Source organism: Oncorhynchus masou, chromosome 22, assembly GCF_036934945.1.
Source record: "Oncorhynchus masou masou isolate Uvic2021 chromosome 22, UVic_Omas_1.1, whole genome shotgun sequence".
Taxonomy (NCBI): domain Eukaryota; kingdom Metazoa; phylum Chordata; class Actinopteri; order Salmoniformes; family Salmonidae; genus Oncorhynchus; species Oncorhynchus masou.
In genome coordinates, this window is record NC_088233.1 from 42,145,161 (window position 1) to 42,170,271 (window position 25,111).

Sequence of the window (25,111 nt, forward strand, 5' to 3'; positions counted from 1 at the left end):
ATCTGTGTCTCTCTAACTCTCCCCCCTCTCTCTCTGTCTACCGCTCCCGCTCTGTCTCCCTCCCTCTCTCTCTTCTCTATCTCTGCCCCCCCCCCCCGCTCTCGCTCTTCATTCTGTATGAGTGGGTCTAAAGTAACAGTGTAGCCGAAGCTTCCGGGCTGAACAATGTTAAACTGATGGTAAAGGTCCAGAGGGTTCAGTTGTCTTTGCTTTGGTTGGAGTGCTCACCCAGTTCCTGGAACCCCGTTTTCTTCCATTCTTTATGAAACTATGCTGACTGTTGGACTGTAACCACTTCCCTACAAACCTTCACTGTGCAATGGTTTTTAGCTGCACAAACAAACTCTAGAGGTTCGAAAGCGATGTTACCAATCACCATCTTCACAGACTAAAATAACCTCTTCTTGGTGTGATGATACTGTTCAATGACATGCTGTATACTTGATTGACTGGTCACCATATCTTCTTCCACTGTCTTTGTTCCACCTGTTTTTCACACTCCTTTTCCTTCCTTCCTTCCTTCCTTCCTTCCTTCCTTCCTTCCTTCCTTCCTTCCTTCCTTCCTTCCTTCCTTCCTATCTTTCTTTCTTTCTTTCTTGTTGTTCTTCTTGACTCCAGGCGTTCAGCACTCATGATCCTCTTTCAATCTGAGCTGTCCTGCCTCTCCAGGTAGACACTTCCCGAATGGCTATCCTGTACTTTTTCAATTAGCCTATTTTCTTTTTAATTAGTAAATCGGAAGCGGCGTTGAACTGAATCCTTGATTATATCATCAAGACTCTTGTGTTGTCTCCCACAGTTAAGAAAAAACTGGACGGCTCTTCCATGGACATCTCCCGGACGAACAGGTTGTGTGATGACATGGCCTATGTCAGCGAGGACATCCCTTTAACCGTGGTGACAGACACAGCACAGTGAGTACCTAACTACCCCTCCATCCGTCACTCACTACAGTACATCTGCCTGCCGTTCATCAACCCTACAGCCATTGTATTGTACCCATGCTCTTTGTCCTTATTCATTTATTAATCCATACCATAGACACCTCCCTGCCTCTTACACAGGCCCATCCGTAATCTGTACGGTAGAAAGCCTGTTGATAGGCCAAAGAGCCCTCCCTGTCAATGTAGAGCTGCTCTGTTCAACTCACGAGAGGGTTAAATGGCCTCTTGAGTGCTTGAAACCCTGGTTGTTACCATGGTCCTGTTTGTTTGTGACATGTTTGTAAGGTGACTGGTTGGTGAGTTGCTATAGTGCCTTCGAGAGGAGGGGGGTGAATTGTAATTTTTGTCAACGATCTACACACAATACTTTGTAATGTCAAATTGGAAGAAACATTTGTAAAAAAAAAAAATTAGATAAGTATTCAACAACCTGAGTCAATGCATGTCAGAATCACCTTTGGCAGTGATTACAGTTTTTGGGTAAGTCTGTAAGAGCTTTGCATACAGTGCCTTCAGAAAGTATTCATTCCCCTTGACTTTTTCCACATTTTGTTATGTTAAACCCTGAATTCAAAATAGATTGTTCTCACCCATCTACACACAATACCCCATAATGACAAAGTGAAAACATGTTTTTAGAAATGTTGCTAATTTATTGAAAATTAAATAAGGAAATATCTAATTTACATAAGTATTCACATCCCTGAGTGAGTACATCTTAGAATCACCTATGCCAGTGATTTCAGCTGAGTCTTTCTGGGTACGTCTCTAAGAGCTTTGCACACCTGGATTATACACTATTTGCATATTCTTCATTCAATAATTCTTCAAGCTCTGTCAAGTTGGTCGTTGAACATTGCTAGACAGCCATTTTCATGTTTTGCCATAGATTTTCAAGCCGATTTAAGTCAAAACTTTAACTACGCCACTCAGGAACATTCAATGTCATCTTGGTAAGCAAATCCAGTGTATATTTGGCATTGCGTTTAATGCTATTGTCCTGCTGAAGGTACATTTGTCTCCCAGTGTCTGTTGGAAAGCAGGCTGAACCAGGTTTTCCTCTAGAATTTTGCCTGTGCTTAACTCTATTCAATTTCTTTTCATTTAAAAACAATGACCTAGTGGTACTCAGTGATGTGCTGTGTTGGATTTGCCCCAAGCATAACACTTTGTATTCAGGACATAAAGTTAATTTATTTGCCAAATTCTTTGCTGTATTACTTGAGTGCCTTATTTCAAACAGGATACATGTTTTAGAATATTTTCTATTCTGTACAAGCTTCCTTATTTTCACTCTGTCAGTGAAGTTAGTATTGTGGAGTAACTACAATTTTGTTGATCCAGCCTCAGTTTTCTCCCATCATAGCCATTAAACTCTGTAACTGTTTTAAAATCGCCATTGGCCTCATGGTGAAATCCCTGAGCGGTTTCCTTCCTCTCCAGCAACTGAGTTAAGAAGGACGCCTGGATCATTGTAGTGACTGGGTGTATTGATACAACCATCTAAAGTGTAATAAATTCACCATGCTCAAAGGTCTATTCAATGCCTGCTTTTTACCAATCTACCAATAGATGCTCTTTTTTGCGAGGTTTTTATAAACCTCCCTGGTATTTGTGGTTGAAACTGTGTTTGAAATTCACTGCTAGACTGAGGGACCTTACAGATAATTGTATGTGTGGGTTACAGAGATGAGGTAGTCATTTAAAGTGGAACCGACCGCAATTGAACTATTTTGCAGATATGAAACAAACTGAAATCATAATATCAGTCAAAAATATACAATTCACAGTTTGTGCTGCAAAACCAACATTATAAGAGGTGGATGCAGTTCAATGCATTATTCATATAATTCCCCAATACATTTCTTAATAGTCCAAAAAGTATTGCTATCACGTTGTAAATCACAGCTGGCCTGGTACATTATTTGCTGCCTCCATTCGGGATGCACTGTTTCAGTTTCAATTATTCAATATTTTGGACAAAAACGGATTAATGTAACTAAGGCTGGGAATGTCAATACAATCAAACTGGCAAGGGCAATGATCACAAGTCAGTTATAATGTTGCTAATATGCTAGCATATCTATTTATGTAGCAAGCTAAAAACACGGAGCCTAACGTTAGCTAGGTAGTTAGCTGCTAGGAGGATGACATGTCATTGGAGGAGTGGGTGAGTGACTGAGTCTTTCCCTCATATTGTTTTTCGGTGGCTACACAGCTAGAAATGCAGGTGTCACTTGGTTATATAGCAAGAAATGTGAATCGCCTTGCTAGCTAGCTAGCTAGCTAGCTATGATGAACTTGAACAACTTGTTACGGAGTCTAGTTGATAGGTAATCGACTAGCCGGACTGTTCCCCGGACTCCAGTTGTACGGTTTTGTACAATGCACTAACAAGGCTATTGAACCTGACATTGGTGTCTGTCTGTATTCATTTATCCAACATATCATTCCGAAACATGGTATCAGAAGTGGCTCGGAAAACACACGTTTGTTATTTTTGTAGCTAAGTACAGTATATGCGCAGTTACGTTCCATATGCGAACACACGCCGTTTCCTACTCACAACACTGATCAACTCGTTGTTAGCTAGCATCACTACCTACGTCGATGACTGAAGGCAAAGAAATCTCATATTCCATTGCTATGGCAGCTAACATTCCACCACCAAATCCCATGATTCTCACAGGGGACTGGAATACTAATTGGGACAACTTCAGGGATGAATTCGAGGACTATGCGCTGGCGACTGGTCTACATGGGAAACCCAACGAGGTACAAGCTGCAACTCTGATGAGTTTAATGGGCAGCGAATGCAGGCATATCTACCAGCACAATCTCACCCTCACAGCACGACAACAGGGTGATGCAAAGGCTATATTGGATGCATTGGAGAATTACTTCAAACCCGCCAGAAACGTAATTTATGAGCGGTTCGTTTTCGGAAGCTGCAAACAGGAAGAGGGTGAGTCAGTACACAACTTTGTAACCCGTTTGAGAGAGAAATCCGCCACTTGTGAATACGAGGGATTGAAATATGAATTGATTCGTGACAAAATAGTGCTGGGAATTGCAAATGAGGATACATGCCGGCGTCTACTGAGAGAGAGAGAGGCGTAACATTAGTAATTGCCATCGAAATGTGCCGCACTGCTGAAGTCACTGACATGAGAATGAGAGCAATGGAAATCGAAACCCCACGCTCCGACGTTGATACTGTTCACGCTGTTGCTAGGCAGACATTCAGACTAAACCAATCGAGGCAGAGCAATTCACCACGAATGGTGAACACAGAGCGCCCCGTAGCATGTAAATACTGTGGGAATACACACACACGTGGCAAAGCGCACTGCCCTGCCTACGGAAAACAGATATGACGATGTATTCAACATGCCCGTTGAATCTGTGCCTGGGGAGGTACACTTTGAAGTGGATGAGAGCATCACTCCAGTCCAGTGTGCTCCTCGCAATGTGCCCATTGCAAGGAAAGTGGCTGTGAAGGCCCAGCTGGACAAGTACGAGGCCGATGGCCACATGACATCTGTGACTGAACCAACTGACTGGATCAGCAATATGGTCATAGTGAAAAAAACAGAGAAGCTGAGGGTCTGCATCGACCCAAAGCATCTGAACCAAGCACTGAAATGATCCCACTACATCATGCCGACACTAGAGGATGTCCTCTATAAGCTTCCCAAGGCCTGGAGTTTCACCTTGGTGGATGCCCGAGATGCATTCCTTCAATGCAAGCTGGATGAAGAAAGCAGCTTCATGACTACCTTCTGGACCCCAGAAACACTGGCTCAAGCTCCCGTTTGGTGTCTCAGTGGCGCCTGAGATATACCAACGTAAGCAGCACGAGTTACTGGCTGGGCTCAAGGGCAGATCGTAGGCTGTGGTGACACAGACGAAGAAGCAGAACGGGACCACGATGTGAAGCTCCTGGCACTGATGGAGCGCTGCCGATCAGTTAAGCTTCGCCTTGGCCTGAAGAAGCTGCAGTTCAAGGTGAAAGACGTCCACTTCCATGGCCACATTCTCTCGGCAAAAGGCCTGAAGCCGGACCCAGACAAGGTCAGAGCGATCCTCGACATGCCAAACCCGTCTGATGCAAAAGGATTACAGCGTCTCATCGGCTTTGCAAACTATCTTGCAAAGTTCATGCCAGACCTATCAGCAGTCTGTGAGCCTCTGCGCCGGTTGCTGGACAAAGACACACCATGGCACTGGCTACCCAAGCACGAGGCCGCAGTGCAGGAGATGAAATCTCTGGCTTCATCCATGCCAGTGTTGTGCTACTACGACGTCATGAAGCCTGTCACAATCCAGAGCGACTCCAGCCAAAGGGGACTTGGATGCTGCCTTATGCAGGAAGGCCAGCCCGTTGCGTTTGCCTCGAGAGCGCTCACCCCCACCGAACAAAACTATGCACAAATTGAGAAAGAGTGCCTCAGCATCGTCTTCTCCTGCCAGCGATTCCATCACTACTTATATGGGCGAGACCTGGTCACCGATGAAACTGAACACAAACCACTCATTGCCATATTCAGTAAACCTCTCCTCAATGCGCCCAAGAGGCTTCAAAGCATGCTCCTGACTCTGCAAAACTACAGCCTGAAGGTCATCTACAAGCCAGGACCAGAGATGTACATCAGTGACACACTGAGCAGGGCAACAACACAATGTACAGGCAGATGCACTGTCTATCAGCGGCAGGCCATCTGTTCACTACAGCAGGAACAACAAGATGTTCAACAGATCAATCAGGCAGACTACTTAAATGTCACAGATCACCGCCTAGCCCAGATAAGGCAACACACTGACAAGGACGAACACCTACAGTCACTGAAGTCCATGGCTCTCGCAGGTTGGCCGTACCTGAAAGAGGAGACACCTTTCACAGTGAGAGAATACTGGACCTTTCGAGATGAGATCAGCGTGCAAAATGGCGTCTTGTTCAGAGGTCAGAAGGTCATTATTCCCAAAATCACTACGTCCAGAGATGCTTACCCGCATACACTCCAGTCACGTTGGAGGTGACACATGCTACCGCCAGGCTCGTGAAACATTATACTGGCCAAACATGCATGCAGAAATTAAAGACTTTGTCAGCAACTGTACCACATGCAACGAGTACGCTCATGAACAGAAAAAGGAAACCATGATGTCACACGAACTGCCCACAAGGGCCTGGACATATTCAACCACAGACAAAAGGACTATCTTCTAATTGTTGATCACTACTCTGACTTTTGGGGATTGAACTGCTCCCTGACTTGTCTGCAGAGACGGTCATAAAGCGCTGCAAGGCGCAGTTTGCAAGGCAAGGTCAGCCTGACAAGGTAATCACGGACAATGGCCCACAATTCACTGCACAGTTTAAGTGTTTCGCCTCAGAATAGGAGTTTGACCACGTGACCTCCTCTCCAAGACACCCAAAAGCAAATGGCAAGGCAGAATCAGCTGTCAAGATTGCAAAAAACCTGTTAAGCAGGGCCTTGCGCGACAGCAACGACCCATGGAAAGTGATCTTACAGTGGAGGAACACACCCACCGAAAACATGGACAGCAGCCCAGCACAACACCTTCTGTCCAGACGTCTGAAGACTACCATCCCCGTAGCTAACAAGCTACTTGAGCCCTGCGTCATGGTTGGCATCACGGACAAACTGCGTCACAGAAAGCAGCTCGCTAAGTGCATCTACGACCGGACTGCTCGAGACCTACCAGAGCTGGAGGTGGCTGAAACGATAAGGATGAAACCGCTGCCGGGAGGCCACACAGGACTTTGGAGGCTGGGCACATGCCTACAGAGAGTTGCACCACGTTCTTACCTGGTGGATGTTGGTGGCTCCCTCTATCGTCGCAATCGGGTGGATCTGCGCCTAGCAGAGTAGACAAACCAGAACACGCCATACACTCACCTAGATGAGCTGGATCATAGTCCAGGCCTAAGGGTAAGGGGCGCAGAATTGAGACATGGGCCAACTGAAGGTGAGGCTTCTACCCCACCAAGCTCTCCAGCTCGTGCCCCTAATCCTACCCCTGTCAGAGCCAATACTTACTCACGGGTGGGTCGGCTGTGCAAGCCACCGGACAGGCTTACTCTGTAAGCAAGGGACTGTTAACTTGCCCTTGGTTAATTAAAATATTTTTTAATTCCCCGGACTCCAGTTGTACGGTTTTGTACAATGCACTAACAAGGCTATTGAACCTGACATTGGTGTCTGTCTGTATTCATTTATCCAACATATCATACCGAAACACAACTCTTATCCAGTTAGCATATCTCTTGTGTATGCAAATTCACTCTGGCTATCTACTCCGATTTCAGAGCGCAGGATAACTGATAAATTTATGAACGCGCAAGCTAGCCAACTTTAGCCAGTTAGCTAAATTGTGTGTGCTTGTTTGGGACAAGTATGCGTTGCCAGGCAAGCTGCAGGAGGATGAGCAGGCTGCTTACTATTCCCCATCGTTTATCAGTGCAATTTTGACAGCCATCGAGCTGAAACATTTTGAGAGGGTTTATCTAATTTTCCTTCGTTAGATTTTAGCTCATCTTGCTCTGGCTAGCATTAGCTGTTGATCTTCTTGATGTGCATATAGTGAAATATAGCCTACCTTTTATGGGTGTTTAATCAATAGGACTGTAAAGTTCTCAAATGTAAGAAGTCTCCTGTCGTCTTTACATATTTGCAGAAATCTATTTAGGTGGCTTTTGCCGAATGCGTTCTAATGATCTAAAGTCGCGCTGTTGTAACTAACTGCCTGTAAACACACAGTCCAGTTCAAGGTGACTGATGGCAGGCCCGTGTGGCATATGGCTTGTTTGTATGTGGGCCGACTGTAGCTCTGAATGTCTATAGCGCACTAGTCTGTGTAGACTCTGGTCCTGGATGAGACAGATGTTTTTTATTAGGTTTTATTTATTGATTGTCGAAACGCACGGCCGCTTTCCCATTACATATTCTTCCTGGGGTGTATATGAACAGATTTAAATACGATTTCATGTTGCTAAAATGCTGTCAGTTCCACTTTAAAAATCATAAAGACACTATTATTGCACACAGAATGATTCCATGCAAAGTGTTATGTGACTTGTTAAGCCAATTTTACTCCTGAACTTATTTAGCCTTGACATAACAAAAGGGTTGAATACTTAATAACTCAAGACATTTCCTCTTCAAAATTGTAATAAACGAAAAACTTAATTCCACTTTGACATTGTGGGGTATTGTGTGTAGGCCAGTGACAAAACAATCTCAATTGAATACATTTTATATTCAGGTTGTAACACAACAAAATGTGAAAAAAGTCAAGGGGTGTGAACACATTCTGAAGGCACTGTACCTGGATTGTTCAATATTTGCCCATTACTCTTTTTAGAATTCTTCAAGCTCTGTCAAGTTGGTTGTTGATCATTGCTAAACAGCCAATTTCAAGTTTTGCTATAGATTTTCAAGCCAATTTAAGTCAAAACTCTAACCACTCAGGAACATTCAACATTGTCTTGGTAAGCACTTAGTGCCTTATTGCAAACAGGAAGCATGTTTTGGAATATTTTTTTCTGTACAGGCTTCCTTCTTTTCACTCTGTTATTTAGGTTAGTATTGTGGAGTAACTACAATGTTATTGATCCATCCTCAGTTTTCTCCTATCACAGCCATTCATCTCTGTAACTGTTGGTTTCCTTCCTCCCTGGCAACTAAGTTAGGAAGGACACCTGTATCATTGTAGTGACTGGGTGTATTGATACACGATCAAAAGCGTAATTGGGATATTCAGTGTCAGCTTTTTTTTATACCTATCTACCAATAGGTTCCCTTCTTTCTAAATTATAATCATTGGTTAGTTTGGAGAAATAAGTTAAACCACATGTCCAAATCCCTATCTCCAGGACAACAACACAACGAGATGCGACAATGACATTTGGCTTCTGATGTGGAGGTGACCAAGAACCCAATGACCACTCTGACAGAACTACAGAGTTCCTTGGCTGAGATGGAAGAACCTCCCAGAAGGACAACAGTCTCTACAGCACCATTTCACCAATCCTGAGAAAAAGGCACATGACAGCACGCCTGGAGTTTGCAAACAGACATGTGGAACACTGAGGGTATAAGGCAAAATATTCTGTGGTCTGATGAGAGAAAAATAGAACTCTTTGGCCTGAATGTAAAGCTCTATGTCTGGAGAAAACCAGCCAAAGCTCATCACCTGTCTAACACTATTCCGTGAAGCATAGTGGTGGCAACATCATGCTATGGGAATGATTTTCAGTCGCAGGGACTGGGATACTGGCAAGGATAGAGGGAACAGTGAATGGAGCCTTAATGAGAATCTGCTTCAGAGTGAAAATGACCTTAGACTGGGAACGAAGATGTACGTTCCAACAGGAAAATGACTCCAAGCACACAGCCAAAGCAATGCTGGAATGGCTTAAGAACAAGAATGCGAAAGTCTTTGAGTGGCCCAGCCAAAGCCCAGATTTAAATCCCATTGAACATATGTGGAAAGAATTGAAGATTGCTGTTCATCGCCACTTCCCATCTAACTTAACAGAGCTTGAGAAAATCCGAATGGGAGAAAATCCCCAAATCTAAATGTGCAAAGCTAATACAGACATACCCTAGACAACTCAAATTTGTAATTGCTGCCAAAGGTGCTTTTTTTCAGGGGTGTGAATACTTTTGTCAATGAGATATTTATGTATTTTATTTTCAAAAAATGTGCAGTAATTTCTAAAGACATGTTTTAATATGGGGTATTGTGTGTAGATAGGTGAGAAATCATATATTTAATTAATGTTGAATTCAGGCTATAACATAACAAAATGTGGAATAAGTCAAGGGGTATCTACTTTCACTGCCAATGATTGTTCTTTTTGTTGTTTATCGGAGACCAACACCCAGAGGCAAACCTATTTTGCAATTTCATACTGTCAACTGTCACTTGACATATTGCCAATGAGAGAGAGAAGAGCTGCAGAGTGGCAAGACCTTGCACTGTCAGAGAAAGTGTCAACATTGCCGTTTGGCCAAAGGCGCTGCTGTGGTGCCATTGTCTCAAATGGGATGAAAATACATTTGACTGGATCAAATCCTCAAATCATCAACAAGTTTCTATGGGGTTGGCAGTTATTTCTCTACAGGACAGAAGAAGTGGTGTGTCAGACATCTTAACAGTAAGCAAGGCAACCCAGTTTTGGTGATTTCTTGTATTTCATCACAATCAATCAATCGCAGCATGTTTTTGGACACATTTCAGCCGTTTTTGCCTGATTAAATACAATACCATTGGACGTTAATGTTGAAAGTTATATTTATATTTCTGAAACTTAAGTTGGAAATGATGCTATCGCTGCTTCCCGTTGACAAGACATTTTGATAACTAGCCCAATGTCAAAACACAGTTTTAACATGTCCAAAACGATAGCCAATATACAGAAACAGTTTGTGATATATTGAAAACCTAAACATAAATGTCTATCTCCACACACATGTGCAACAATAGTAATCCTATTACTTGTATTTTTTTTAAACGAGCACCTTATAAACTGCAAACGTACCAAAAACCATTGGCAAACAAATCAAAGATAGGGAGGAAATCAGGTTGTATGCAGTGGTGAAACTAACACAACTAAAATTATATATATTTTTACATCAGTGGTTAGAGGACAACCTGCAGGACACAGTCAGCTACATTTTGGAGTGATGCATTTTGATTTGGGGGTGGCCAAAACGGAAAGGGAAATGCTACACTTATTTGTCAATCTCTCATATCGATATCAGCTTGAAATCAATAGAATGAGAGGAGGGAGTCAGGTTGCACTTTCAAAGTTGCACTCCTGAAAAACCACATGGAATCTGGGAATATATGTAACCAGCTACATTTTGGGTTGTTGCGTTTTGTTTGAAGTGGGTCGCCAATGCAGACAGCTAAACACAACGCTATTTTCTTAATCACTCATATTGACATCATGTTGAAATCAAAAGGGGGGTTGTATGCACTGTTTAAACATGTATTATACAAATACCACACAGAAACTTTGAATAATCTATATTTGTTATTTTACCAGGCAAGTCAGTTAAGAACAAATTCTTATTTTCAATGTGGGTTAACTGCCTGTTCAGGGGCAGAACGACAGATTTGTACCTTGACAGCTCGGGGGTTTGAACTCGCAACCTTCTGGTTACTAGTCCAACGCTCTAACCACTAGGCCACCCTGCCGCCCCAAATATGTATACTGTCCACATCATGGAAAATTGCGTAATATACATTAATTAGATATGGCAAAATAATTCAATAACTCAATTTAGGATGATGGTAAATGAAGCAAACTCATAGATTTTTTTCAATAATATTATATATTTCTCACTAATTTAACAATTTAGAGATTTTTTCTTTATTTTCCTAAGCACCATTGAACCAGGCGCTCTAGACGAGAGCGTCCATAGGGTCTGTGCAGCAGGCTGAGCATTTGACATCCCTATTAACAGCCTAGGGGGGGAGCATGCACTCAAGGCCTGTTATTTAACTACTGTACTGTATGATTGTGTATGACTGTGTATCGTGTCCCTTCAGAATAATGCGTGCAGTCATCCATCAGAATGTGATGGTACATCTGTCTTGGTGCCCTTCATTGGAACAAGTGACCTGGCTGCTAGGCTATATCATGCCTGCTGACTTAAGGCATGGACAGACCGGTATGATTGTCGAGTGTCTCCCGGCCGAGAGTACTTAGCACCTCTGAACACCGTCCTAGCCGTAATTTGTAAACCGATTCTACATGTAGAAACGGCCGAAAATGACGGCCGTCAGTCGGCCACCAATAGGTGGACTTTATAACACACTGCACCATCAGCTATGAACGAACAGCACCCTTAATATACAGACCGACAATCGGTTTGGTGAGTTTTCTCCTTTAAAGTGTTTATAATCCCAAAGAATGTTCACTTGCTTCGTGACAAACTTACAATCATTTTATGTGTGACTGAAATATTTACAGTACATCATACTGTATGTGTTGTAGTTGTGTGGCCAATCTTGACCTTTTGCACTGTGATGAGATGTTAATGAGATGGGGTTTCCTTATTTATGCTGACTGAGGATTGTCCTAAAATACTGTTTTCTTCTCTTCAAACAGTCAACAGTGAAGCATCTGTATTCTTTTCCTTGAGATCCTTCAAATTGGCCACAGGTGTGGCATTGGTCTGCAAATTCTATTTTCTTACAATTATATAATTGTTGAACTGAACTGTTTCATTTCTTAACCCTATTACTAGCCATCTATGGCAGAGTTTGTAGAGTGAAGTGTTGGCCATAACCTATTTACACAAATTGGATTCAACGTACTTATGCCGTCCGGGTTAGGGTTTGGCCGGTGTTGGCCGTCATTGTAATTAAGAATTTGTTCTTAACTCACTTAAGGAGTTAAATAAAGGTGAAATCAAAATAAAAAATGGTTTTAAATGTGTAATAAAAAAAATGTGGAAGGGGGAGAACATACAATGGACTCGAGTGTACAGAGCAGTGTGTGTGTCTCTCAGTGTGTACACACACACACCACACAGTAGGCCTTCTCCTTCCTCCACTGACCCCCTTGCCACTCCCCAGCTCAGCTAATCCAATATCACCTCTAACACCCTCCTCATTCTGCATTCCTCTTCTGATTCAATCTCTTTCTTCTCCTCCCTCCATCCTCCTCCTCTCCTGACAAACCCCAAGCCCAGAATCTTTGTAAAAGGAACACAAATGCTTCTCTCTTGCAGTCTGTTGACCAGCCCATTCGTGGCAAAGACTCAGTCTCAGCGCACCACTTGAATTCAAGAAGGTACTGTTACTGTCTGCTGGGTTTACACTATTATTATTATGACCCCCTAACCCCCAGCCTTCCCTTATACCCCAATGTTATTTACTCCAATGATATTCACCATCCACATGTAAAAAGATTGGCTGAAGTGTGACATCTTATAAAAGCTAATGAACGACTATCCTAATGGTATAGGTCGTCACTAATCGGATAGTTCCACCCCTGGAAAGATGATTCAAGTCTATGAAAGTGTTGTTTTTGAATCACCTGGCAATCTTTTTGTTTTCTTCAACAAAATGAAAATGTTCTCCATTGAAGGCCAACTGACCGAAGCTCAGCTACAATTTGCGTCTTACCGGAAGTGTGCAGAGACTTTTCCCTATTTCTCCAGTTTTTCCTTTTGCCTCCAGCACCTACGCTAATCAACTCTGGGTGTGGGGCAGATTCTGTCTATTGTTACGGTATCTTAAACAAGGCCACAATTGACAGTCTGTAGCCTCTGTCTATGTGCTTTATAGTGTATGGTTGTTTGATGGCCTTATAAACGATGCGGATGGGAAGGGCATCAGAAGAGGTTAGCCAGCTGACCATCATGTGAAGAGTTGTTCTCTTGGATCTTTTAGAAGGGCATGTGATGGACGCGTTAAGATGTGTCCAAAGCTCAACTGACCCTTCCCCCTCCCAACAGTAGATGGCCCTCTTCTATTACACACCAGATACGATACTCGTAAAGTACTTCAACATCCAAGTGGGGCGACACTGTACTCGGTTCATTCATCATGGAGGGTGGAAAACCACTATGTGTAGCTGTGTCCGCATTCGTTTGAGGTTGCAAAAACATATCTGATATAATCCAGTTACTGTATGTTTTATTGGTACCGTAGTTATGTAGTTACAGCACTGTTTATGCTCCAGTGTATTGTGTTACACTGTAGTGGTAGGCTACGCCTAAACTATGGCCGGGAGTTGAGTTCTCTGCCTCGCGTTTTGGTAGAATTGAAAAGTGAGTTCTGTTTTTGTGTGTGATATCCTTTGATATGACAGAAAAGGTTTGGCCTACATGCCGATACATCACTGCACTGTGCTCTAGGTCAACACACACAGTAATTCCCCACACGTTTTTTTCCCTTCTGATTTGAACAAGATAGCATTTTCCTAAATCAACAATGAAAATGGCCACTCACCATTTGTGGCTGGTAGTGTTGTGTGTTATTGTAGTAAAAAAAACTTGTAGCACACCACGGTTATTGACTGCCGAGAGGTACTTAGCACCTCTACCCAGAGTGTTGGAAGTTCCCTTTTAAATACCCCAAGGAAAATCATTTAATGTTGTGTGCATTGTGCTGCAATTGCCCCCCATTAGTTTCATATGAAGTGTGTGTGACTCTCAGGCTGAATTAGCAAGCTAACGTTAACTAGCTGAGCTAGTGCATTATCAAATTGAACAAACAAATCAAGCACCAAACTCCTTAGCTAGATGAAAAATATATATTATGCAGATGTATTGTTTTAGAACAATTCTGAGGTGGTGGATTACACCGGGAAAAGTGCCCACTTTTACCCTTTTCATGTCATTCCTGTCAGCTCCCCCACGTGGAGGTTCATGCTCTTTGATTGGCTCTAAGTCAAGTCGTTGGCCACTAACGAGCATTGCAATTCTACAAATAGAAACGTCAGATTCGTTGGTACACAACAGGTACCGCTTTTGAATGTTTTAAATATTTTGACCTTTATTTAACTAGGCAAGTCAGTTAGGAACAAATTCTTATGTTCGATGACGGCCTAGGAACAGTGGGTTAACTGCCTTGTTCAGAGGCAGAACGACAGCTCGGGGATTCAATCTTCTAACCTTTCGGTTACTAGTCCAACACTCTAACCACTAGGCTACCCTGTTCTAGCAAGAGAATGGCCTCCTACTGGGATAAGTACCTATAGACCATCAGTTTTCTCTGTGTGTCTGACCTCTTATTCTATCTTTTTGTCAATGAATTCAGTATGTACACAGTCTGGCAGATTAATTGATTCAAGCATTTCTGAGATGATTATGGTTTATTACTCAGAGTGTATGTGGTGGTGAGGAGCAGATGTTGAGATAATTACCATCAGTGGGACACTATGAGCGTATGCTAGTGTGTTTGTGTCATGGAACACTGTCATGTCCATACTCTGCTCTACGGGAGTAAAGCTGAGCCAGAGGCTCTAACAGATTTGGGAAGGGGGCACTCCCATAACAGCTGCTTTGTTTTCACTTAGTGTCACGGCATGGAAGACAGCAGCACTGCCATTTGGCTTCATTGTCTGCTACGCTTGTAGACAACCACCAGACCCACCCTGCCTGCCCCATAATCACATAGACAGGCAGACAGGCAGGCAGACAGACAGGCAGACAGGCAGGCAGGCAGCCAGCCAGCCAGCCAGCCAGCAATAGCATAACTACTCTCCAGTCTCCATAGTGTTAGCTCCATATGGACCACATGATCCTGCAGTGACCAGCAGCAAGGTGTTTCTCCATTTGTGTTTTGTTTTTTAGTATTTTACCAGTTTTATATCAGTGTTTTAATTCACTGAACGCAATGATCTAGTAGATCAATTAAATTGAAAGGGCGTGTTGAACTCTTCCCCTAATTGCTTTCGGGAACATGGAGTTAACAGCCTTTTATGGATTGCATTTCACCTGGCACAAAGTTTGCAAGATCTTCCCCATTCACAATCAACACGGACCCAGTACAGCAGGTAGTGTCTTCTCCATGTTCATTTGCAACATGAATTCAAAGATGCCTGTATTCTGGCTCTCACGGAGACATGACTTAAGGATAGGGACTTGGACTCTGAACTGGTGATTCACAGGTTTGGGGCGTCTATACACTTGGACCGAGATGTCTCTGTGAATGAGTGCTGGTGCAAAACTGTACTGCTTAGGGAAGGAAATGAAGGATGTTGAACTGCTATCCGTGTCATTGCGCCCCCAATATCTGCCCATGGAATTTCCTAAAATATTTGTCACCGTGGTTTACATCCACCCTAAGTCAAATTAGAGTAATACTCCAGACGACGCCAAAATTGCAAACTAAATCTCCAGATTCCCAGAACATCATCCTTGGGGACTTCAACCACTGTACATTGTCAAAAACCTTGAACTTCCATCAGTACACCACATGCCCTACCAGACATACCAAGATCCTGGACCTGTGTTATGGTTCTTTAAGGGAGCGTATAAATCCCTTACCCTACCCCCGCTGTGCACAGCTGACCACAACTGCGTCCATCTTATCCCAGTTATCTCACAGCCCTGTGGAGGGGTAAAGTGCTTAGAAAGAGGGTTAAGAACTGGACTGATGATTTCTCCATTGACCCTACATGGGTGTATTGACTGTACTGATTGGGACATGTTTTAAGAGTCATGCGCTGATATTGATGAGCTCACTGATGTTGTTAGCTCTTGGGATTCATATTGTGAATATATTGTCCCAGATAAGGTTGTGAAGGTGTAGCCCAATAGTAAACCCTGGGTTAGCAAGTCTCTCATTGTGCTGTTAAACTGTAAGAGAAAGTTATTTAAAGATGGTAACCTTACTTAGTTAAATAGGCTGCAGAAAGAGGTGAAATGTGAGGGTGCCGAATTCGTCTGTGATCAGTCACCAAGAACAACCACCCGAAGGTGAGCTTCTAGACCAGACACAACACCTTCTTCTTCCGTTTCAGTTTGCATATAGGGCTAAGTGGGGTGTACAGGATGTTACTGTCGCCCTACTATTCCTTCTTTTCAAACATCTAGAGGGTAGAAAAACGTTCCTGTCTGCTTTTAATACCATTCAACCCCACCTGTTAGTGAACCAACTCACTAATAATTTAGGTGTAGAACTAACACATCCTGAAGTTTGCGGAGGACTCTGTAATAGTCAGTGTCCTTCATGCCAATAAAACTGCCTATGGCCATGTTGTTGATGATTTTGTACATATGTGTGACAAAAACTAAAGATATGCGTATCTCTTTTCAGGCATCAACCGCCTACCCCTCTGAACACTATCATCAAGGGCCAGGTGGTAGACACTGCAGACAACTACAGTTGTGGCTTCAGTGTCTTTAGATATTTTTGTCAGATGTTACTATGGAATACTGAAGTATAATTACAAGCATTTCATAAGTGTCAAAGGCTTTTTATTGACAATTACATGAAGTTGATGCAAAGAGTCAATATTTGAGGTGTTGACCCTTTTTTTCCAAGACCTCTGCAATCCGCCCTGGCATGCTGTCAATTAACTTCTGGGCCACTGATGGCAGCCCATTCTTGTGTAATCAATGCTTGGATTTTGTCAGAATTTGTGGGGTTTTGTTTGTCCACCCACCTCTTGAGGATTGACCACAAGTTCTCAATGGGATTAAGGTCTGGCGAGATTCCAGGCCATGGACCCAAAATATTGATGTTTTGTTCCCCGAGCCACTTAGCTATCACTTTTGCCTTATGGCAAGGTGCTCCATCATGCTGGATAAGGCATTGTTCGTCACCAAACTGTTCCTGGATGGTTGAGAGAAGTTGCTCTCGGAGGATGTGTTGGTACCATTCTTTATTCACGGCTATATTCTTAGGCAAAATTGTGAGTGAGCCCACTCCCTTGGCTGAGAAGCAACCCCACACATGAATGGTCTCATGACTTTCTTTTATAAGTGGTACATAGTCTGTCTTAAAATTATCTTTGATTTGCTGGTACGGCAACCTTGTTGTAAAAGCAAAATATTCACTAGCTGGAATAGTGACATGGGCAGTAAGACCATGGGAGTCCAGCAGAGGGATCTGTCTGATCTGTACAACAGACAAATGGTGAGGAAGGCAGATTCCATCCTGTCTGTGCCCACCCCTGCACCATGAGTTCCAGCTGGCTCCCTGTTTAGATACGAACTGTTAAGACTAACAGGTACACGCACTGCTCCACCCTTATGGCCATTGTCCCTTTGAATACGTGGAAGAGAGGGAGATAGGCTAGGGATGCTGTTGAGGATGACAATGGTAATATGTGGTTGATGATGTTGAAGGTGATGTTGACGTTGATGATGTTTTTTGTTTTTGTCAGCATATTGATGATATGTTGTTGATGAGATGATTTAAGAATGCACAGAGCACTTTACTTATTAGGGTGCTGGAGAAATGGCGCAGATTGATGGGGCTTCCGTGCTTCAAGCCCTTAGGAAACTTTGCAGTATTTTGTTTTTTAATGTGTTATTTCTTACATTATTAGCCCAGGAAATTGTTTGTGTTATTACATATAGCCAGGAAGAACTTTTGGATATCAGAGCGGCGGTAACTCACCAGCATTATACAATCAGGAATACGACTTTCCCAAACCAGATCCTTTGTTCCCGAACTGTAAAAGAGGTAGTCAGAGCAGACTTTTAGTCCGACTCAGGAGGCGCGCACACCACCTGGCGCATTCAAGTATATTACTTCCTAATGTTCAGTCTCTGGATAATAAAGTTGATGAGCTCAGTGCAAGGATTTCCTTCCAGAGAGACATCAGGGATTATAACAAACTCTGTTTCACGGAAACATGGCTCTCTCGGGATATACTGTCTGAGTCCGTTCAGCCAGTTGGGTTCTCAGTTCATCGCGCAGACAGGAATAAATATCTCTCCAGGAAGAAGGGCAGGGTTGTATGTTTCATGATTAACTACTCATAGTGTAATTATGATAACATACAGGAACTCAAGTCCTTTTGAGAATTCTCTTCGGTTATAGTCACAAACAGTGTAGTTATTCCCTCCTAAGGCAATCAAACAGACAAAAGGTCAGTATAGAGACAAAGTGTAGTTGCAATTCAACAGCTCAGACACGAGATGTATGTGGCAGGGGCTACAGACAATCAAGGACTACAAAGAGAAAACCAGACACGTGGCAGACACATCGACGTCTTGCTTCCGGACAAGCTAAACACTTTCTTCGCCCGCTTTGAGGATAACACAGTGCCACCGGCATGGACCACTACCAAAACATTTAACTACTAAGACATTTAACAGTGTTAACCTTCGCAAAGATGCCCATCCTTACCCACACCCTCAGAGCATGCGCCGACCAGCTGCTTGGAGTATTTACGGACAAATTCAATCTCTCCCTATCCAAGTCTGTTGTCCCCACACGCTACAAGATATCCACAATTGTTCATGTACCCAAGAAAGGAAAGGTAACGGAACTAATTGACTACTGCCTCGTTGCACTCACTTCAGTCATCATGAGTGTGCTCTACCGTACCTGACACCCTAGACCCACTTCAATTTGCTTACCGCCCCAATAGACAATCGCCATTGCGCTGCATACTGCCCTATCCTATCTGGACAAGAGGAATAACTATGTAAGAATGCTGTTCATTGACTATAGCTCAGTATTCAATGCCATAGTACCCTCCAAGCTCATCATTAAGCTCGAGGCCCTGTGTCTGAACCCCGCCCTGTGCAACTGGGTCCTGGACTTCCTGACGGGCCGCTCCCAGGTGGTGAAGGTAGGGAACAACTCCTCCACTTCGCTGATCTTCAACACTGGGGCCCCACAAGGATGCGTGCTTAGCCCCCTCCTGTACTCCCTGTAAACCCATGACTGCGTGACCTTGTACGCCTCCAACTCAACCATCAAGTTTGCAGACGACACAACATTAGTAAACCTGATTACCAACAATGACAAGACAGCCTATAGGGAGGAGGTGAGGGCCCTGGGAGTGTGGTGCCAGGAAAATAACCCCTCACCCAACGTCAACAAAACAAAAGAGTTGATTGTGGACTTCAGGAAACAGCAGAAGAAGCAACCTCCCTACCCACATCGACGGGACGGCAGTGGAGAAGGTGGAAAGCTTCAAGCTCCTCGGCATACACATCACTGACAAACTGAAATGGTCCACCCACACAGACAGTGTGGTGAAGAAGGCGCAATAGCACCTCTTCAACCTCAGGAGGCTGAAGAAATTTGGATTGGCACCTAAAACACTCACAAACTTTTACAGATGCACAATTGAGAGCATCCTGTCGGGCTGTATCACCACCTGGTACGGCAACCTCACAGCCCACGACCGCAGGGCTCTCCAGAGGGTGGTGTGGTCTGCCCAACGCATCACCGGTGGCAAACTACCTGCCCTCTAGGACACCTACTGCACCTGATGTCATTGTAAGGCCAAAAAGATCATCAAGGACGTCAACCAACCGAGCCACTGCTTGTTCTCTCTATCATCCAGTTGGCAAGGTCAGCACAGGTGATTCAAAGCTGGGACCGAGAGACTGAAAAACAACTTCTATCTCAAGTCCATCAGACTGTTAAATAGCCATCACTAGCACATTAGAGTCTGCTGCCCTATACACATAGACTTGAAATCACCGGCCACAATAATTGGAAGACGAGTCACTTTAATAATGTTTAGACATTTTGCATTACTCATCTCATATGTATATACTGTATTCCATCCTTTTCTACTGTATCTTAGTCTATGCCTGACAGTACTCGTCCAAATATTTATATATTCATAATTATATTCCTTTACTTTAGATTGTGTGTATTGTTAGATATGACTTGTTAGATATTACTGCACTGTTGGAGCTAGAAACACAAGCATTTCTCTTCACCTCAATAAAATCTGCTAAACACGTGTATGTGACCAATAACATCTGCTAAACACATGTATGTGACCAATAACATCTGCTAAACACATGTATGTGACCAATAACATCTGCTAAACACATGTATGTGACCAATAACATCTGCTAAACACATGTATGTGACCAATAACATCTGCTAAACACATGAGACCAATACAAGTTGATTTTGAACTTTGGTTTGCTATACTTTTGTGCTACTGCTGTCGATCACTAGTAGGCCTATTGTATATATTAGTATTGATGGCTGTCAGCCCTATGACTTGATGTACTAGCTAGATCATTGTATTCACTATAACTGTGTGCATTGTTATCCACTTTCAATTATGTTTTTCATGCTCCTTTGCTACAAAACCAATTGCCCTCTGGGACAATAAAGATGAACCTTGGACTTGAATAGGAGTTTATATTAACACTATTAATATTTCATCAATTACCTTAGTTGCATTAGTTGTGCCTTTTCATCAGTTTACTCTGTCTTCTCCTCTGTGTGTTCTTAGTGAGTATACGATTCAGACAGATACTATCATTGGACCAGCAGTTGGTTGGGTCTATATTTTCCTATGGAGTTTCTCCTGTTGTTTCTGTATGTGTTAGTGCTATAGCAGATAGCAGGACCATAGCAGGCCAGTAGTGGATTTTTAACTTGAGACTTCCCCCCCGAGTGGGGTTCAGATCAGAGTAAATACGTCTGTGGCTGTGACGCCACTGGGCTGTCCAAGAGGAAGTGGCCCTGCACAGCGTCTGTGGCTGTGACGCCACTGGGCTGTCCAAGAGGAAGTGGCCCTGCACAGCGTCTGTGGCTGTGACGACACTGGGCTGTCCAAGAGGAAGTGGCCCTGCACAGCGTCTGTGGCTGTGACGACACTGGGCTGTCCAAGAGGAAGTGGCCCTGCACAGCGTCTGTGGCTGTGACGACACTGGGCTGTCCAAGAGGAAGTGGCCCTGCACAGCGTCTGTGGCTGTGACGACACTGGGCTGTCCAAGAGGAAGTGGCCCTGCACAGCGTCTGTGGCTGTGACGACACTGGGCTGTCCAAGAGGAAGTGGCCCTGCACAGCGTCTGTGGCTGTGACGACACTGGGCTGTCCAAGAGGAAGTGGCCCTGCACAGCGTCTGTGGCTGTGACGCCACTGGGCTGTCCAAGAGGAAGTGGCCCTGCACAGCGTCTGTGGCTGTGACGACACTGGGCTGTCCAAGAGGAAGTGGCCCTGCACAGCGTCTGTGGCTGTGACGCCACTGGGCTGTCCAAGAGGAAGTGGCCCTGCACAGCGTCTGTGGCTGTGACGACACTGGGCTGTCCAAGAGGAAGTGGCCCTGCACAGCGTCTGTGGCTGTGACGCCACTGGGCTGTCCAAGAGGAAGTGGCCCTGCACAGCGTCTGTGGCTGTGACGACACTGGGCTGTCCAGAGGAAGTGGCCCTGCACAGCGTCTGTGGCTGTGACGCCACTGGGCTGTCCAAGAGGAAGTGGCCCTGCACAGCGTCTGTGGCTGTGACGACACTGGGCTGTCCAAGAGGAAGTGGCCCTGCACAGCGTCTGTGGCTGTGACGACACTGGGCTGTCCAAGAGGAAGTGGCCCTGCACAGCGTCTGTGGCTGTGACGCCACTGGGCTGTCCAAGAGGAAGTGGCCCTGCACAGCGTCTGTGGCTGTGACGCCACTGGGCTGTCCAAGAGGAAGTGGCCCTGCACAGCGTCTGTGGCTGTGACGACACTGGGCTGTCCAAGAGGAAGTGGCCCTGCACAGCGTCTGTGGCTGTGACGACACTGGGCTGTCCAAGAGGAAGTGGCCCTGCACAGCGTCTGTGGCTGTGACGACACTGGGCTGTCCAAGAGGAAGTGGCCCTGCACAGCGTCTGTGGCTGTGACGACACTGGGCTGTCCAAGAGGAAGTGGCCCTGCACAGCGTCTGTGGCTGTGACGACACTGGGCTGTCCAAGAGGAAGTGGCCCTGCACAGCGTCTGTGGCTGTGACGACACTGGGCTGTCCAAGAGGAAGTGGCCCTGCACAGCGTCTGTGGCTGTGACGACACTGGGCTGTCCAAGAGGAAGTGGCCCTGCACAGCGTCTGTGGCTGTGACGCCACTGGGCTGTCCAAGAGGAAGTGGCCCTGCACAGCGTCTGTGGCTGTGACGACACTGGGCTGTCCAAGAGGAAGTGGCCCTGCACAGCGTCTGTGGCTGTGACGACACTGGGCTGTCCAAGAGGAAGTGGCCCTGCACAGCGTCTGTGGCTGTGACGACACTGGGCTGTCCAAGAGGAAGTGGCCCTGCACAGCGTCTGTGGCTGTGACGACACTGGGCTGTCCAAGAGGAAGTGGCCCTGCACAGCGTCTGTGGCTGTGACGACACTGGGCTGTCCAAGAGGAAGTGGCCCTGCACAGCGTCTGTGGCTGTGACGCCACTGGGCTGTCCAAGAGGAAGTGGCCCTGCACAGCGTCTGTCTGTGGCTGTGACGACACTGGGCTGTCCAAGAGGAAGTGGCCCTGCACAGCGTCTGTGGCTGTGACGACACTGGGCTGTCCAAGAGGAAGTGGCCCTGCACAGCGTCTGTGGCTGTGACGACACTGGGCTGTCCAAGAGGAAGTGGCCCTGCACAGCGTCTGTGGCTGTGACGCCACTGGGCTGTCCAAGAGGAAGTGGCCCTGCACAGCGTCTGTGGCTGTGACGACACTGGGCTGTCCAAGAGGAAGTGGCCCTGCACAGCGTCTGTGGCTGTGACGACACTGGGCTGTCCAAGAGGAAGTGGCCCTGCACAGCGTCTGTGGCTGTGACGCCACTGGGCTGTCCAAGAGGAAGTGGCCCTGCACAGCGTCTGTGGCTGTGACGCCACTGGGCTGTCCAAGAGGAAGTGGCCCTGCACAGCGTCTGTGGCTGTGACGCCACTGGGCTGTCCAAGACCCTGCACACTGGGCTGTCCAAGAGGAAGTGGCCCTGCACAGCGTCTGTGGCTGTGACGACACTGGGCTGTCCAAGAGGAAGTGGCCCTGCACAGCGTCTGTGGCTGTGACGACACTGGGCTGTCCAAGAGGAAGTGGCCCTGCACAGCGTCTGTGGCTGTGACGCCACTGGGCTGTCCAAGAGGAAGTGGCCCTGCACAGCGTCTGTGGCTGTGACGACACTGGGCTGTCCAAGAGGAAGTGGCCCTGCACAGCGTCTGTGGCTGTGACGACACTGGGCTGTCCAAGAGGAAGTGGCCCTGCACAGCGTCTGTGGCTGTGACGACACTGGGCTGTCCAAGAGGAAGTGGCCCTGCACAGCGTCTGTGGCTGTGACGCCACTGGGCTGTCCAAGAGGAAGTGGCCCTGCACAGCGTCTGTGGCTGTGACGCCACTGGGCTGTCCAAGAGGAAGTGGCCCTGCACAGCGTCTGTGGCTGTGACGCCACTGGGCTGTCCAAGAGGAAGTGGCCCTGCACAGCGTCTGTGGCTGTGACGACACTGGGCTGTCCAAGAGGAAGTGGCCCTGCACAGCGTCTGTGGCTGTGACGCCACTGGGCTGTCCAAGAGGAAGTGGCCCTGCACAGCGTCTGTGGCTGTGACGACACTGGGCTGTCCAAGAGGAAGTGGCCCTGCACAGCGTCTGTGGCTGTGACGACACTGGGCTGTCCAAGAGGAAGTGGCCCTGCACAGCGTCTGTGGCTGTGACGACACTGGGCTGTCCAAGAGGAAGTGGCCCTGCACAGCGTCTGTGGCTGTGACGACACTGGGCTGTCCAAGAGGAAGTGGCCCTGCACAGCGTCTGTGGCTGTGACGCCACTGGGCTGTCCAAGAGGAAGTGGCCCTGCACAGCGTCTGTGGCTGTGACGACACTGGGCTGTCCAAGAGGAAGTGGCCCTGCACAGCGTCTGTGGCTGTGACGACACTGGGCTGTCCAAGAGGAAGTGGCCCTGCACAGCGTCTGTGGCTGTGACGCCACTGGGCTGTCCAAGAGGAAGTGGCCCTGCACAGCGTCTGTGGCTGTGACGACACTGGGCTGTCCAAGAGGAAGTGGCCCTGCACAGCGTCTGTGGCTGTGACGACACTGGGCTGTCCAAGAGGAAGTGGCCCTGCACAGCGTCTGTGGCTGTGACGACACTGGGCTGTCCAAGAGGAAGTGGCCCTGCACAGCGTCTGTGGCTGTCCAAGAGGAAGTGGCCCTGCACAGCGTCTGTGGCTGTGACGACACTGGGCTGTCCAAGAGGAAGTGGCCCTGCACAGCGTCTGTGGCTGTGACGACACTGGGCTGTCCAAGAGGAAGTGGCCCTGCACAGCGTCTGTGGCTGTGACGACACTGGGCTGTCCAAGAGGAAGTGGCCCTGCACAGCGTCTGTGGCTGTGACGACACTGGGCTGTCCAAGAGGAAGTGGCCCTGCACAGCGTCTGTGGCTGTGACGACACTGGGCTGTCCAAGAGGAAGTGGCCCTGCACAGCGTCTGTGGCTGTGACGACACTGGGCTGTCCAAGAGGAAGTGGCCCTGCACAGCGTCTGTGGCTGTGACGACACTGGGCTGTCCAAGAGGAAGTGGCCCTGCACAGCGTCTGTGGCTGTGACGACACTGGGCTGTCCAAGAGGAAGTGGCCCTGCACAGCGTCTGTGGCTGTGACGACACTGGGCTGTCCAAGAGGAAGTGGCCCTGCACAGCGTCTGTGGCTGTGACGACACTGGGCTGTCCAAGAGGAAGTGGCCCTGCACAGCGTCTGTGGCTGTGACGACACTGGGCTGTCCAAGAGGAAGTGGCCCTGCAC

The 25,111-nt window shown here is 46.3% G+C and overlaps 1 protein-coding gene across 1 annotated transcript in view; it reads left to right on the top strand.

Annotated features, from left to right (window-relative positions):
- Positions 1-25,111, top strand: part of LOC135508841 (potassium voltage-gated channel subfamily KQT member 1-like) — a 258,600-nt gene that overhangs the window by 35,873 nt on the left and 197,616 nt on the right. The window contains 3 exon segments of the mRNA XM_064929047.1: positions 619-669; positions 800-914; positions 12,719-12,751. Of these exon segments, the coding sequence (XP_064785119.1) occupies positions 619-669; positions 800-914; positions 12,719-12,751 (199 nt within the window).